Consider the following 15,387-nt stretch of genomic DNA (forward strand, 5'->3'; position numbering starts at 1 on the left):
TAAGCCTTTATAATATAGATTCTGAATCAGTCAATAACGTTGTGTGATGGCTCAGTTCTTTCCAAATCCTGCCTGTTTCTATTACACAGTTACAAATAAGCAATTTGGGGATTGCTCATTTATTTTCTTACATGGCTGTTACACTAGGGCCTTAAATCAGTACACCACATGACATTATTCTTGGCTTCTCAAATGTGTCAAAGCAGATTCTATCAGTGGGAACTGTAAGTTATGAATACCTGTGTACACACCTGCTTTAACACTTTTAAAAAACAGATGAATTATTGTTTCCGAAGATTCCTGAGGACAAATATGTCAGGTTCATAAATGATATCACCATTATGTATTGCTTTTCTTGAGTTATAGTAACTTATGTATTGTCATAAAATCCTCTTAATGTTTACTTCTGTGTGTGTGTGTGTGTGTGTGTGTCCTAAGCCCTGGGCAGTCCAAATGTTTCAAGTATTATCCAAAACACTGAAAAAGAAGTCATGTAATATAATATGTCAAACCTTATTTTGACATATGTTTCCTTGGTCACTTGGTAGACCTGCCTTACTCAATTGTTTATGAAAGATTTTAGGGTAGATAACTATTTTGCATCCCCCTCTTAACCCTGCAGAGAATATTCACACTGATCATTTGAATGCACTTCTAGCTGAACTTACTTTTAAAAGAACTTACTTTTAGTATAATCTGCACTTATACTACAGGTGTTTTTTTCCTAAAATTAAGTAGTTGTGTAAAGTATAAAATTTAGTAGCATTCCAGGGCTCTATGGAAAAGCTGCACACAATTTTGGAAATAAAAAACATACCATCTTAAATATCCTACAAATATACAGATATGTCATTATCAACTGACATTTTCCATCAGAGGGTGGGATCATTATCTAATTCATTGCAAGAGTCTAATAGGGAGGACATTGACATTCTGACACCCCAAGTAAGGGCCATTTTGTGATTAATTAGCCAAATATTTATAACCTTAAGTCTGTCTTCTGAAGATTGCTGCTATTTCAAACACCAAAATGCAATAATAGATAAGTAAGCTTATAAGTGTTTGCTATTTGCAAAGGTGTTTGCAAATCTAGATTGGTTTGGTCAGGAGATTGGAATGAAGAGGGAAATAATGGCGCTAACTCTTTCCAAGAATTACACATAAAAATAACCCAGTAGGGGATGTACTATCAATTGACTTACACTTGCTTAATTTAAAATTTTGTGTATTTTAATATATATCAATTTAGTAGTATCAGTTAAATTTCTTTGAAAACAGATTATACTTCAAGGTTACTAATGTTGGATTAAAAAGGTTAAATCTACAGAAAACTTAAGTTACATTGCAATATTGAGATTTGAGCACATGAGATTTCTAAATACACGAATGTATATAGAGAGCACTAAAATGTCTGTAATATTTTAAAACAATTTCTTTCTAAAAGAACAATTCAAGGGGGACTCTTCTATTTTTTCTATTTGCCAATCTGATCTTTGTAATAATTTTGACTGAATTTGTAATAGCATAAAAATATTTCAGTAATACTCACTTTGAAATACTGTTTGCAAGACCCCTGGTCTGTGGTTCATTTCTTTTCTCTTTAGAATGAAATCGTAGAACCCCATAAAATTGCAAAATAATGAAATTTATATTAAAGAAAAATGTATTTGAATTAAACGAAAGGAAAAGTCCCTACCCCCTTCTCTTGTTCAGAGAATCACGGTGGCTGTTAACTGTGCAACGAGTGATAAACGCATTGAGATTCTGTTTACTTATCAAGGTTTACATTTACAGATGTAATACTTAAATCACAAATATCAATACTGCACTTTTCAGTAATAAACTTGTCTATCTTTAAAGCGGTAGTTTTTCTTTTCTTTTTTCAAGAATTTAAGACCTTTAGAAAAAAGTTACTGTCCAGAAAAGTCATACTTTATTTAAACTCGGCATTGAAAAGGCTACTGTTTGGGAATATATAATATGACTTTTAATTTGTACATTATGTTTATCTTATTTCTAATTTCAAACAACTTCAGGAATGCATATACTAAGCTACACAGCAAACGTGGTTTCTACACACGGTGGAAGATGGTCCTCCAGTGGGTTCCCATCTGCCCCCCTACCTCAGGACGGATCCCTGTGCTGACCTCTAAAAGCTCTTGAAATATTACCTCCTAATGCCACGGGTTCCATTACGTGAGAGAAGACAGAGACGTTTTTACAACAATGTAATAGTATCTTCCGTTCACAGGTCATGTTCTGCTTTGATAACATTCCAGGTGAAAGAATTAGTGACTGGAAAGGAAAATGGATCTGAAAAAAACTTTCTGGAAAGTACTGAGCTAGTGAAATGTCTGCAGGATAATTTAGGAGTCAAATGCATGAGAGAATTTGTGAGCAAAATGAAAAATTCTGTGGTACAGTTTGGTTGTGTGCAATTCCAACAGAAAGCTGTATTCCAAATTTCATAAATGTATATGGCTACTGTTAGTCTAATTCTTATCCTCAGGCTTGCGTTTTTGCCTTCTCTATCATATTCACTCAGCCGATGAGGTTTGGCCCAGATTTCAACATTCACTTTATATATTGTCTGCCATTCTAAGTGATAAGAACTTCCTAACTCCTAAGTCATTTGGAAAAGTATTGCACTTCTCAACTTGTAAATCCTTAGATCAACACCTTCATTAGCTTCCTGGACCTCAAAAATACTTCTTGAAATTCTGTTCCTTCTCACTTTCACATATTTTCCCAAACATACCCCCTTGCCACTTCTTTCCTCCTTTTTCAAAACATATTTTTCTCATCTCTCTGATAAACCACCCGAATCTCTCTTCCTCTCTCATTATTCTTCCTCCTCTTTGAGGGTGGAGAAGGCAGGCGTAGGGCTGTGGCTTATAAACGCCAGCTGTGTTTTTAAATTCCTCTACTGATTGATTCCCCTCTTTCTATCTTCCTTCCCTAATAATAAACACTGGCTACATCAATTTTTTTTTCTATCTTATGCTTCTTTTAAGGTTTTCTCCTCCTGTTTAACATTTAAACAACACAGCCTTTGAGACTGCTCATCCCTGCCTCTTGGACCATTTCTTCTTACTTTGCTGACATACTCTTTCTAGGTCTCTTAATCTTACCTGGCCACCAAAATAAATACCTGAAACCAGCCCTAATATAGCTGATACCGAGACATTGTTTTGTTTCCTCCTATCTTTCCTCTGATCTAGCCCCGGGACACCTTTTTTTTTTTTTTTTAAATCTTTTAAGGATTCGATTTCTTTGCTTCCTCCAGAAAGCTTTCACTGCCTCTCCATTTGTTAACTCACTTTTTGATCTGTGGTACCCTCTTCCTCCAGAGCTTTAAAAATTATTTTCTAGAGCTCAACTATTAAGATCCTGACTTCAGCCACCTTAGCCTGATGGAACGCGCTGAGCTGGCAAGTGTGAGCTGAATGAAGGAGTAGAAATCCTATGGACAAGATATTCAGCACCAAAGCTAACCCCGTGGCCAGGGAAATCCCCTGCGGGCTGGTAAGCTCTGTGCAAGGTTCTTTTACACAATGCTATACAAATAGCCTCTGATAGGATGTCCCGCTCCTCTTCACCCAGCCCTACAGAAAGAAAGACTCCAGACTTCTTGTTGAGCACAGAGTGAACTTTTCATTGGAAGGTGACAGAAAGGATCAAGACACACAACACTCAGCGCAAACTGAGCAGGACACTTAGTTGTAACTGCTCCCACTTTCCACACCTGTCAGGCTCTCCTCCCATGCTGAGCAAAATTAATTGTCAGGCTTGGTTAGGGCAGCTGTAACAGCAAGAATGCCTGGAAAAGGACTTAAACGTGTATGGGGGTTGATGGGAGGGAGGTTAAAAGCAGTTAAGTGTTCCAACTACACCTGCAGCATGAGGGGATGTGAAATGAGTCTACACATTTGGGAGGTATGGGGGCTGGGCCGGGTGTCATCCCCTTGTCTTACCAGCAGAGTCAGAGAAGCATTTCATATGCATCTCCCCTTTTGCAAACTCCAAGATATTTGATGGTTGAAAAGAGAGAAAACTGTAAAAAACAAACAAACAAACAAACAAAATCCCTGAAGTGTATCATAATACAAAGGAAAGAGATGGAATCTTGCGTCATGATGAAATCAAGCCCTAATTTATTCCAAAAAGCTGCCGGGGCAGTTAAGCCTTGGCTGTTTTTTTCTCACCTGAGAGTGGGGTCTTTCAAAGAATAGCCTTTGGAATATTCTGGGGAACGGTCATTCTATTTGTAGTCATAAATAAGTATAAATAGACATTAGACATCCCTGTCTTCTAGCAGTGCCAACTACACAAATCTACTGACCAATAGGCAAGAAGTATGTGGACTGTGTGTGTGTGTGTGTGGACGTGTGTGTTGCCTTAGAAATGGGTAATCTTCTCCACCGCCATGCTGTCGTGGCTTTTGTCCTTGGGGTCATAGCCCGGAACGTGGGCCAGGCTTTCTCGCCCGAGGCCATTCTGGAAGACAGGTTCAGCCCCTGGTTTCCAGGTGCTGCCCTGCTCAAGGTTCTCCTGCGGAAAATGGAAAGACACATATTAGTGGGGTGATCTTGATGGATTCTAAATCAAAATGAGCACATCTCGCTTAGCACCCCGCCTTGAGAAAAATGACAGATATGAAAGCAACACAGGTCACTCTGACCCCAGGCGCTTCCTGCTGGGTAGCGTGGCTGTCTCCGATGTAGGTACTATTTCTAATGATGGTGAAGACAGAAGGAACAATTTTGTGAGCATTTACAAGACACCAATGTGAGGTGTGAAGAAGCTTACAGGTGACTCATCTAGTGGGGCCGTCCTGTGGTATTACCCCTGAGGGGGGACAAAGCCGGCTCTCTCCCAGAGGGTGGAGGCCCCCTTCCTTCCTGTGGACAGCAGCGCCTCTGTCACAGCAGGGGTCCCTGCATGCACCCCCCCAGGAGGCTGCTCCATGTTATCCTTTGGTGAAGGAACCCAATTGTGACACCTTAAGTGTCCCCTGCCAGTCCTGACTCAGCCTTGAGAACAGAAGCTGCCTGCATCAACAAGACTTCTCATTTCTGCCAGGAAACGCGTGTCCAGGAAGATAAGTCTGTAAAGCAGTAAATAACTTGATTCTCTCCTTCTAGAACTTCCTGAAAATCCTCTTATCCAAACAATACACTGCTCAGCCAGCTGCCTTCTTAGCAAACAGATGGCCTCCCCATTCTGTCAGGACGGCGCTCTCCTGACTGCAGCCACTGTGACGCTCAGCTTCCCTTCACCTGCGTGTTACTGCGGTGTTCGGGGGAAGGCGAGAACGTGGCGGCTTCGATGTCGTGGCAGGAGTGCAGAGCCCCTCCCCTAGAGTACGAGAAGAGTGAGATGCCTGGCACTGGAAGATGGGGAATAAGCCCTAACTACAATGATCATGAATCCTGCCCTTAATCAGGCTGAGAGGACGGACACAAAGACCAGGTGCAAACCTAACAGGAAACACGGCTTCTCCCAAGGAAGGGCCTGTAGATCTCACGATGCCAGAATAGCTTACCGAGCGAGTCCTGCTCTTTAACCAGTTATGCCCCAGATGGCTTTACTTTCATTCCCGCCTCCCTTACTTAGACTCTTTAGCATCCTTTAGTGGGAACGCAAATTATACCTTCTTGCTGAGGGTGGCGCTCCCTGGCTCCCCACCCCCTTGCTGTATCAAGTCAGTAAGTCCAATCTGGTCCGACCACAGGCTATTCCTGGTGGTCTTTGGCTGATGGGACCTTGACAGCACCTGGACAGCATCTCTAGAGCTTAATCAACCACGCCGCCAGCCCTGTCTGCCTGAAACACGATTCCTGGTTGGGAAGGGGAGAGCTGGGAGGCTGTGTGCATCCTGCTGCTTCCCTACATGAGACATCCTACCAATCAGTCTTTACCCTCCGTGGTACACTAGACATGTTCACGTCCAGATGAGGCCGCCTGATCTACCCCCAGTTCTCAGATAGAAGCTGAAGTTCAGAGAGGTTAAATAACTCACCCAGGGAAAGTTAGACATGGAACCGGGATTAAACCCGGGGCTGACCCAAGCCCAGACTTTTCACCAATATTCTAGACTGGGCCCCCTATTTTATTATTCATTTTTATATTTTCCTAGATTTACCCTCCTGGCAGGGGATGGCTAAAGGGAATTTTGGAACTCAATCACTTGCAATGCCAACAATTCGTCCCAAAGGTGCATTTACCTATCAACATATGTATGTGCTTAAACACTAGTTCCCCGAGACAACTGAAGTGGAAACCCAGACACTTTCAGGTTCTCATATTCACCACCTTCCCTCCCCACATCCACCTTTCCAGATGGTTTAAACGGGCAGAAAGGGAATCCTTTTGAGCCAATTCATAATTTTCAGAAGCTCAGACGTCAGCTCACCTGCTCTGTTCCACTGCCATGCTGAACTCCACACCAACACAGAGTTTGGTATTTCTTAGACCAAAAGCAAAATAAATTGCAGACTGGTCTAATGAGCAGTGGTGGAACATCCCTGCCGCTTTGGAAACCTATTAACAAAAGGAACAATGGGTTAGGTGGTTGCACGCTTCCAGGACTTCCTTTAAGGATTTAAGCATTGTCCACTTGAGAAGTAGGTCAGAAATTGATAGCTGTTCAAAAAGGTGAGAGTTAGCTTAAACATCCACAAACTGTCAGGTCAGGCAAGCTCACGGCTATACAGTTAAACCAATGGAGACATATATTTATTATGGAAAGCCCTCCTACTACCCTTTATAGGCCAGCAAAGGAGACTGCAAGAACTGTGTAATTTCTTCCTTCAGGAAAGCTCTCATTTTCAACCAAATTGGGTACATTAGAGGTCAGCAGAGTCAAATTAGTGAAATTAGGGAGATTCTTTTTACTGTTTTTTTTTTTCTTCCTTCCACCCCAGCATCCTGAACAAATGCTACTTTCATGCTCCCTCCAGCTACTCTAGACTTTCCTGACATCTCCTTCCCTTCCACTAAGCAGTCTGCTCAATGTTCAGTTGCTTCAACTCTGCTGTGGAGCCAAAGTTTCTTGGCCAGCAAAGCGTAAAGTATTTACCATCTAGCTTTAACAGCAAAGGATTCCTGACCTCCGTGCTGGATCTTTGATCTTGCCAGAGGTACTATCTGGATTACATCCTAAATTGTCAGGAATCGTGATGTGTGGATAATAACTATATGGCCAGAGGGTCTCTGCTGCAACTAGCCAACTCCACCTTTGGAAAGGGAAGTCAGCCATAGACAACAGTAAGTGAATAGGCATTACTGTGTGTGTGTGTTCTATAAAATTTTATTTGTAAAAAGAAGTAATGGGCCAGATGCGTTCTTAGTTTGCTGACATCTGACCTAAGAGATACATTTAATGAATTGATAACTAAAGGTCTTATTTCTGAGACCTTCAGCTATATAACAGAGGGGAAAAAAATGATCAAAATTCGCATGAGTACAAACTACCGCACACTGGAAAACAGAATAGCATAAACCCGTACACAGGGTCCTCATGGTGGGAGGTTCCGGTCACTTGATAAACACAAGAACATGTCACTGCCAACATGCACCTGGAAAGTGCCTGGAATCTGTGATGCTCACAACGCCTGCTTTGGAACCAGGCCACTAAAACTTTTGCTGTCTTCCAAAGGTGACTGACCACTTGACTGGTAAGTCTAGGTGTATCCTGTTAGCATCAAGGAAGTCTCCATGTTCTTGGGGTACCAAGGAAAAATCTAAACATTATAAATAACCTTTCACTCCAGTCCACTTACATAAAGAGAGATATTTGGGGAGTTGTCACTACGTGACCAGCTAGGGTTACAAAAATTATGTTCAAGTCTTTGTCATACCCAAGACTGGCTTAAATTTAAGTGAATAGCTGGTGGTATCTTGCCCAGCATAATAAGGCATTGGAACATGCATGCAGTGTCTCCAGGCACCAGGAATATCGTCATTCAGACCATGTGTTAAGCAAGAATCTTGACTTCCCACATAGCCTGTGACTACGTAATGGTAGTGGGAAAACTAGAACTTCGTAATATTTTAGTCAGCTAAAATGCATGCTTCAAGGAGGCAGAGCAGCAAGATTACAGTGGGCCTAGTCCATACCATCCTCCCTCACCAACCCCTCATGGGCTTTGGCGTAAAAAGGACACTGAACCATCAGAGGGACTATGGCTTAAAGAGAGTCAACACTGGTTCCAAAAATGGCTTGGAGTGAAGCCGCTCACTATGGTGCTCCTGGCACTAGAGTGGTGGCCTCCAAGGGCACCATATGCAACAGCAACAGTAAGACTCTCCTCTGCTTACCTAGTGAGTTAGTAAAGGCTAGCCCATGAGGTAGTAGGGGGGTTATGGGGGAAAAACTGAGATGAAGTGGGGAAGAACCACTCCTAATATTTAACCTTCTTACTGACACATTACACAAGAGTTTTCATATTTAGACCTCTGGGGAACATGTGTCACTTTTTTTTCCATAATATATGGGGGATATTTTAAAATATTTTATATATATATATTTGTAATCATATGTATAATAATCAGGGTGATGCTTTTGCATGTCAGTTGGGAGAGAGTAGATCTATCCGTCTGGGAAAAAGGGCTTTTCATGGCGGACCCAAAATCACACCCATAAGATAGTCATCTAGTCCACCAGTGCAGGAGCCTAGCCCTTGTCTTCCTTGGCCCCAACAAGAGGAACCCAGATAACCGACCTGTTATGCAGCTGATGATCACTCCAGCAGCCATGCATCCTAGCCAGCCCACTGCACTGTAGTAAAGGTAGGAGAGCGAATACCAGGTCTCAGCGATTGCAGGTCTGTGGAGGACAACAGCACGTGTCACCAGTCCTGTGAGTGCAGCATTGTGATTCACAGGGACTCAGAGGACTGTAGGGGTTCATTTTGGGGCCTGGCATCTCTCAAAACCCCAAATCTTAACTTTTTGTCATTTAGTTATCTTTTAAAGAGTCGCCTGTAGACCAGATGTGCTTTCTATTCCACTCAATCCAATCCATCTTAGACTTATTGCTACTGAACTACAACTGCAATGAGGACCGTGCCTTCCATTTCTTTTGTATTATTTATTCTTTGGACATCAACTAAGCCCAGATTTAGTGCTGCCAGAAATTGTCACAGACATTGAAGATTAAATGATGAGTAAGCCACAAAGACGACATCTAGGAGTTAAGATTCATGAGATGGAGTGGTAATGCCGTGGTCAAGAGGAGCAGAGGATTTGGGGAGGATTCAGAAAGAGCATCAAACCCAGGCTGAAGTGTGAGTTGTTACCTCAGCTTGTTTTTAAAGAATGGTTAGTCGTTAATCAAGCAAAGAAGATAGTCAGGGCCAGGATTTAGCATTCCAAGAAAAGAAGACCGAAAAAGCACAGGCGGGAAGGAAGGAACAACATAAAGGATCTGAACGCTATAAATTGGTTGATTTTGTTTGTCTGTAAAATGTGTTTCAGGTGGACTTGACAACAGAATGATGCAAATGGACCCCAGGCACAGACCTCACACCTTAGAGCGTGTCTCCTCTCAGTGGCGTGATGCTTTTGTTGTCATGTCACCAGTGTCCTGTAAAGCCACTGCTGATTCTTAGCAAGAACAAGATCCAAAGGCAGCTTGTTTCATTTCATACCTTTGGGAAAACTGTCCATTTATAATAGGCAGGTGGTGAGCAATGTGACACGGAGAGGATTACATTCTCTCAGAGCCAGCGAATCATGTGAGTGCTTTGTTTTTATTTTAAAAATTGGTATCTGAACTTTAGTATCTCAAGTTACTCATCACAGCCAGAAATAGAAAGGGCAATCCTTCGTCAAACCCTGTATCATCTGCTTTAGAAACTATAAGTACACAGCTTTTAATTCAATGTGTCCACAGTCAGTCTCCTCACTGCCCACAAACCTAGTCTATGCAGATCCTTTATTTTATTTTTTTTAATGACACTTTGATCTTCTTATTTATCGACCTATTTTCAAACCCTCTACAATTTTTTTGGTTTTGTATGGGACCACCAGTGAACCCTCTTGCCAAGCTCACTCTTGGGCACCAGGATACAGAGGAATGGACAGCTACAGAGAGCTGGAGCCTCCCTAGCTCTCTTCAGTGCTGGGTACCACCCAGAGCAATTCTCACAGGAGAGCAAGATTGGTCTGGTCAGACTGAGCGCTGAAGTGCCTCCTTTCTCTAACCTGGTCACCCTCCCTCTGGGACTGGACACCATCTTTAAGGGAGGCATACCTGTTGGACATCCCTGGAGACACCACTTCTGTCGCATTTGATGGGGCACACTGGTCTGTTGATAAAGGCAAAGGCCATGTCTTGGAGGCTGGAGCAGGGTAAATGAAGGCCCCAATGGCCACCCAAAATGACAAGGTGATTCCAGTCAGAATGCCTCCAAGTGCACCCTTGATGAAGGAAAAAAAGTTAATGAGAGATTTGACAAAATCATTGAAAAAATAATGAGATGAGGAGTCCGTGTCTCAGGGATTCTGACTTTTCACCCAAGTCTTGGCCACATGTGCTAGAAACAGTCCACTCAAACTGACCACAATGTGGTTTTATTTAGGAGTAAATGGTTCCTTAAATGAAGACACTGGAGGATTTTATCATGGTCATTATATATAAATTCCTAGCAGGAATTTTTTTTTCTCCTTTTGGCTTCTTCCTCTTATCACTTAAAAATCTGTTAAACCTCAGTTCCCAATAGAAGAGTTTCAGAAGTTCAGGAAAACATCAGATAACGGAGAGATGTGGACATTTTTCACTGACAGTCATTATAGACATTATAGTCCGTTATATGGAAATTTTTACTCCCATATTTCTTCCCGAGTGATTCTGGTCAAGTCCTCTGATTCCCAAGCTTGGAGTTTTTATTTGAGTCTAAATACTAGCAAGCATATTTACTAGTCCTGTCAGTTAAGGCTTCTACTTCTTGATAAAAAGTTAAAAAGTCATTTCTCCTGTAAAGGAAACAGAACAATCTACAGGGATCAGAACCACGGGAAACTAAAATCTGGATGGTCCTGGTCTTGGCCAGAGAGCTGAGCCTTCTCTGTGACAGAAAAACATGGTTGGTTTATCTATTCAGAAAAAAAAGACTCTTCAATTACAGCACCAGACATTCTGCTCACTATTGTTTGGGGAAACCAAAGCAATGTATGAGATTTGAATACTTTTATCTTTGTCTAGACCAGGAGTCTGCACATTTCCATCATAAACAGACAGCTAAGGGATATTTTAGGTGGTGTGGGCCATGACGTGTCTGTCATAACTACTCAGTTCTGTCACTGCAGCACAAAAACAGCCATAGGCAGTATGTAAACACAGGAGAGTGGCTGTGTTCCAGTAAAACTATTTATGGTCACAGAAATAAAAATTTCCTATAATAGTCATGTGTCATGAAATATTCTTCTTCTAATTTTATTCCAACCATTTAAAAATGTCAAAGCCATTTTCAGCTGGCAGGTCATCCAAAACCTGGGAGATTGACTAGATTTGGCTTGAGGGGTACAATGTGCTGATCCCTGGTCTACCAGTAAAGGGTGAACAGATTTTAACAGGAGGTTCAACCCTTGCTGATTTGTAGTAGCTGCCTGGAGAGCCATGCTGAGAAGGATTCTGAGGCTGCATCTACGTTCCGTAGAGAGACGGCCATGACTGATCAGTGGGATGGCGAGGGTCAGTGACTAGGGGAGAGGTGACCCAGACTGGTGATACTTACTTTCCTCTACCTGGAACAAGGTGGTTTCCCAGGCTAAACAGAAGGACTATAATTCACTAACATATATAAATTAATGTTTAGAAATGCGCTGAGATGTTATGTTACCAGTTATTAGGTTTTTTTTGTGGCTAGGACATTGCCTTCCCTCATGGTACCTCTCCGAGGATATAATTATCTTTGTCAACCTCAGTATCAGAAAGGTTGATTAAAACAAAGTGTCTCCTAATGAGACCGCAGGGGAAGCACTGTAAATTCCCAAACGTTCCATATCCATCCGCCATTTTTGTCTAACCCCATGAGATTCATCTAGAAGAGAGGTCAGTAAGGGTCAAGTAGCCACAGAGACCTAATTAGGTATACCACGTGAGTCAGGTTTTATTGAGAATCGTATAGTATATTAAAAATATGCATAGTCAGGTTTTCTAGAGTCTAAAGACTTTCTAAAAATGTATGCATGTAAGTGTATGGATGGCAATAAGTAAAAAATGACAATTTTATTAGATTGAAAAAAGTAGGATACTTTAAATACTAAAAAAAAATTGTTACCTTATTTTTCCAAATAAATTTTCCTTTTGCTTTATGCTCATTACACAATCATGCAACCAACATTTATTTAAAGGCATACTATTAGCTTGTCAGCCAGCAAAACCAAGAAGGTGCGGCTGTCAGAATATACCAGGCTGGTGTCTTCTCCCCTTCTGAAATTAACTTAATTACATTGGTTATTATTTGGGGTAACTAAATATAGAGAAGAAAATTTACATTTTTAAAGTTTTGAAAATTGTATTTTAACTAAACTATTTCTGATCTCAGACCTATTTCAAATTTCATTTTGTGGGCTCAATTTAGAGAAGACAATTTAAACCCTAAAGAATCCTTTTGATGCCATGACACATGGTGTTTCATGATCACCTCTTCCTTTTTTTTCTTTCTGCTCCTAAAACAGCTTCACTAAAGTCAGAGACAGGAGGGCCAGGGTTCTTTTTAGTTCTACTGTGGAAGGAAGCCCCCATTTTTCCCTGGCAAAGACAAATGGCCTTTCCAAGGGGGAGAGAGAAGAGAGAGGAAGCGGCCACGGCCCAGTCTTGGCCGGGAAGAGTGAAGAGGGCATGGGGGCCTTACCTTCCAGTTCACAAAAGGGAACAGGATCCCCAGCGAAAACAAGCCCAGCATCGGTCCCCCACACATGCCGTGGATGCTCAGGGCAGCCTGCGGAGCAAAGCACGTCAGATGCACACCCCCGCTCCCCTGCGTCCGAGGCCCACCTGGGCCCACCTCTCTTCCCTGGACCTGGGATGAAATAACACTCCTGGTCCTGAGTGCACCACTCATTAGTCGTGCACTTTCTTGAAATCATTTCTCCCTTCCAGGCTCACTGATAAGCACTGTGTAAAAAAACCAAAAATATCTACAAACATGCATTTGTGTGTATGTGTGTGTGTGAGTGTGTATGTGTGTAATTTGGATTTGGTAGAAGCAGTTTTTCCTTAAGCTGGAACTCATTGATTTGTTTATATTTTCTATCTTATCAAAAAGCTTTTTTAATAACGTACCTAACAAATACATCTATAACTTACGTTGCATGTCTTTTGCATTTGATTCAGCTGTTCTCACTTAGCTTGAACAATTCTGTAATTTTGATAATAACAATTGTCTGTTACCCCACTCCTCCTCTCCCACCAGGTGCCTCAGGGATGTTGAAGCTTTCAGTTTTGACATGATGGGGAGGTAACTAGATGTTCCACCTCCTATCTCCCATTTTTTAAGGCTCTGTCTCCGTTAGAAATTGAGGGAGTCTGACAAAAGCATTTTCATATCTCTTAGCCTCTAAGTTATTGAACCCAGTGAATTGGCGAGGGGCTTTAACCAAACTAATTTGCTGTCAACCTTGTGGCAAGGCCTTGCAGGAGTCGTGAACATACAAAGGCTGACGTGTGCAAGTGAGCACGTACACACGTGTGTGTGTGTGCGCACACACATGCACACACATGCACAGCTACTCTGCAGTGCAGCCCCCTCTAGTTCTAGCAATACAGCTGCGGGGCTCCTAGATCAAGGGGCTGCAATAAAGATGCTCTAAAGATCTTACACGTTTTCTGTTGTCAGGCACCACCTAAGTGTCAGATAGCGGAGATGAGCAACCCTAGCACTCTAAACAAATGACCCCATGTCATCCCCACAGTTACCCTGTTTAGCTGGTAGCACTAACTGGATTTTATAGGTGAGAAACTTGGACTAAGAGAAAATATATTAAAGGCATACTTCCAGTTAGAAAGTGGCAGAAGTGAGATTTAGGAGTTCTAAGCAAATTTGTCTGGATCTAAAACCTAAATCCATATTTTTTTCTCCTAAAAGCAGTCCTGAAAAAAAAAAAAAGGCAAGGGGAAGAAAGAAAAACAAAAAAGATCAAGAACACAAACTACTATCATGGCCTCTTTTTTTTTTTTTTCTTTAAGGAAAAAAGTTCCTGAGAGAGTCCATCACTAATAGAATACTTAGATTCTAATTTTGCACTGCCACATGTCCCTGTGATTTGGTAACACTTCAGTTATTAACTCAGATTCATATCAGAGAGTCCTCTTTCTCTATAAAAAAAAAATAAATACAAACAGGACCAAGGGGTCTTAAATCCACTCCAGCTGTAATGTAAATTCTTCTGCCCAGAAAGATGAGCTGCAATGCACTGTTATGGTTGTTAATTTTTAGAGAAGTCAATGCCACAGATAGATCTTTCACAAGATGGAGGCAGATGAGATTAAAGTAGATACTTTTCCCCAACATCAATACTTAACTTCATATTCTTGACATTTGCTCTGCTGATTGATATATTAATTCATAGTTGCTGTGGTTGTTGAATTTGGAAGCTAATTTACTAGCTATTATACAGGAGAGTCAATAAGTTAGGAAAAAATGTTTTTCCCCCACTGTGGGGAGGAAAAATAAAAAATTCTTGTAAAGTCATTAGTCAATAGGCTCTGGGTAGGGGGAAAGGTCTTCATATAAAAGAAAGAAAACTAAAAAAGAGTCTCTGGATTTGAAAAAAATGTATTTCTATAAATCACAAAACTAAACTGACCTCAAGTCCTTATCTTTCTTTTTGTCATCCTTAGGGGTGTTTAACTGGAGGAAGAGAAAGCTCAACTAATGACTTCCACCTCAGTTTCCCTCTTCATTGTAAGCTTTAGGTTTTACACCAGGCTTGCAGGAGTCCTTCTCTATCCTGGAGCCCTTCAAATTCAATGGCAAATAAGCTTAAAAGGTAAGTATCTCTGAAGGAAAGCCATTTAGTGATTCAAATTCTCACTAAACTGGACATGGTAATACTTCCATGAAAGTGAATAGTGATTGGATAAAGGGGGAAAAACAAAAGGGCACAAAGCATCAGCAGTAACTTGGAAATGGGGAAAAATGAATCTAAAAAAAATATTCCTGAGATCACTAAAGACAAACCTCACCAACCTGCCAGTTCTGCTGTGGATATCAAAGTGCTTCAAAAATTGTAAAGAGATTAGCAAGCATCAGTCATTTGGCGGGTGGGGGTGGGGGGAGGTTCCTACTTAGCAGAGAGGGCACCGAGTTTCCAGAACCACAGTGTCTCTTATATAGACAAGTGAATTATGATGTCACTCAGTTCTCCCAGATTTAG

The 15,387-nt window shown here is 41.4% G+C and overlaps 1 protein-coding gene across 1 annotated transcript in view; it reads right to left on the reverse strand.

The window, feature by feature from the left end:
• Positions 1-4,131: 4,131 nt before the first annotated feature.
• Positions 4,132-15,387, reverse strand: part of SLC5A12 (solute carrier family 5 member 12) — a 38,624-nt gene continuing 27,368 nt past the window's right edge. The window contains exons 11-15 of the mRNA XM_006198360.4: positions 12,864-12,950; positions 10,259-10,425; positions 8,727-8,830; positions 6,416-6,543; positions 4,132-4,551 (exon numbers count right to left, since the gene is read on the reverse strand). Of these exons, the coding sequence (XP_006198422.1) occupies positions 4,399-4,551; positions 6,416-6,543; positions 8,727-8,830; positions 10,259-10,425; positions 12,864-12,950 (639 nt within the window). The 3' untranslated portion in view covers positions 4,132-4,398. The remainder of the gene's footprint in view (positions 4,552-6,415; positions 6,544-8,726; positions 8,831-10,258; positions 10,426-12,863; positions 12,951-15,387) is intronic.

Source organism: Vicugna pacos, chromosome 10 (genome assembly GCF_048564905.1).
Source record: "Vicugna pacos chromosome 10, VicPac4, whole genome shotgun sequence".
Lineage (NCBI taxonomy): Eukaryota > Metazoa > Chordata > Mammalia > Artiodactyla > Camelidae > Vicugna > Vicugna pacos.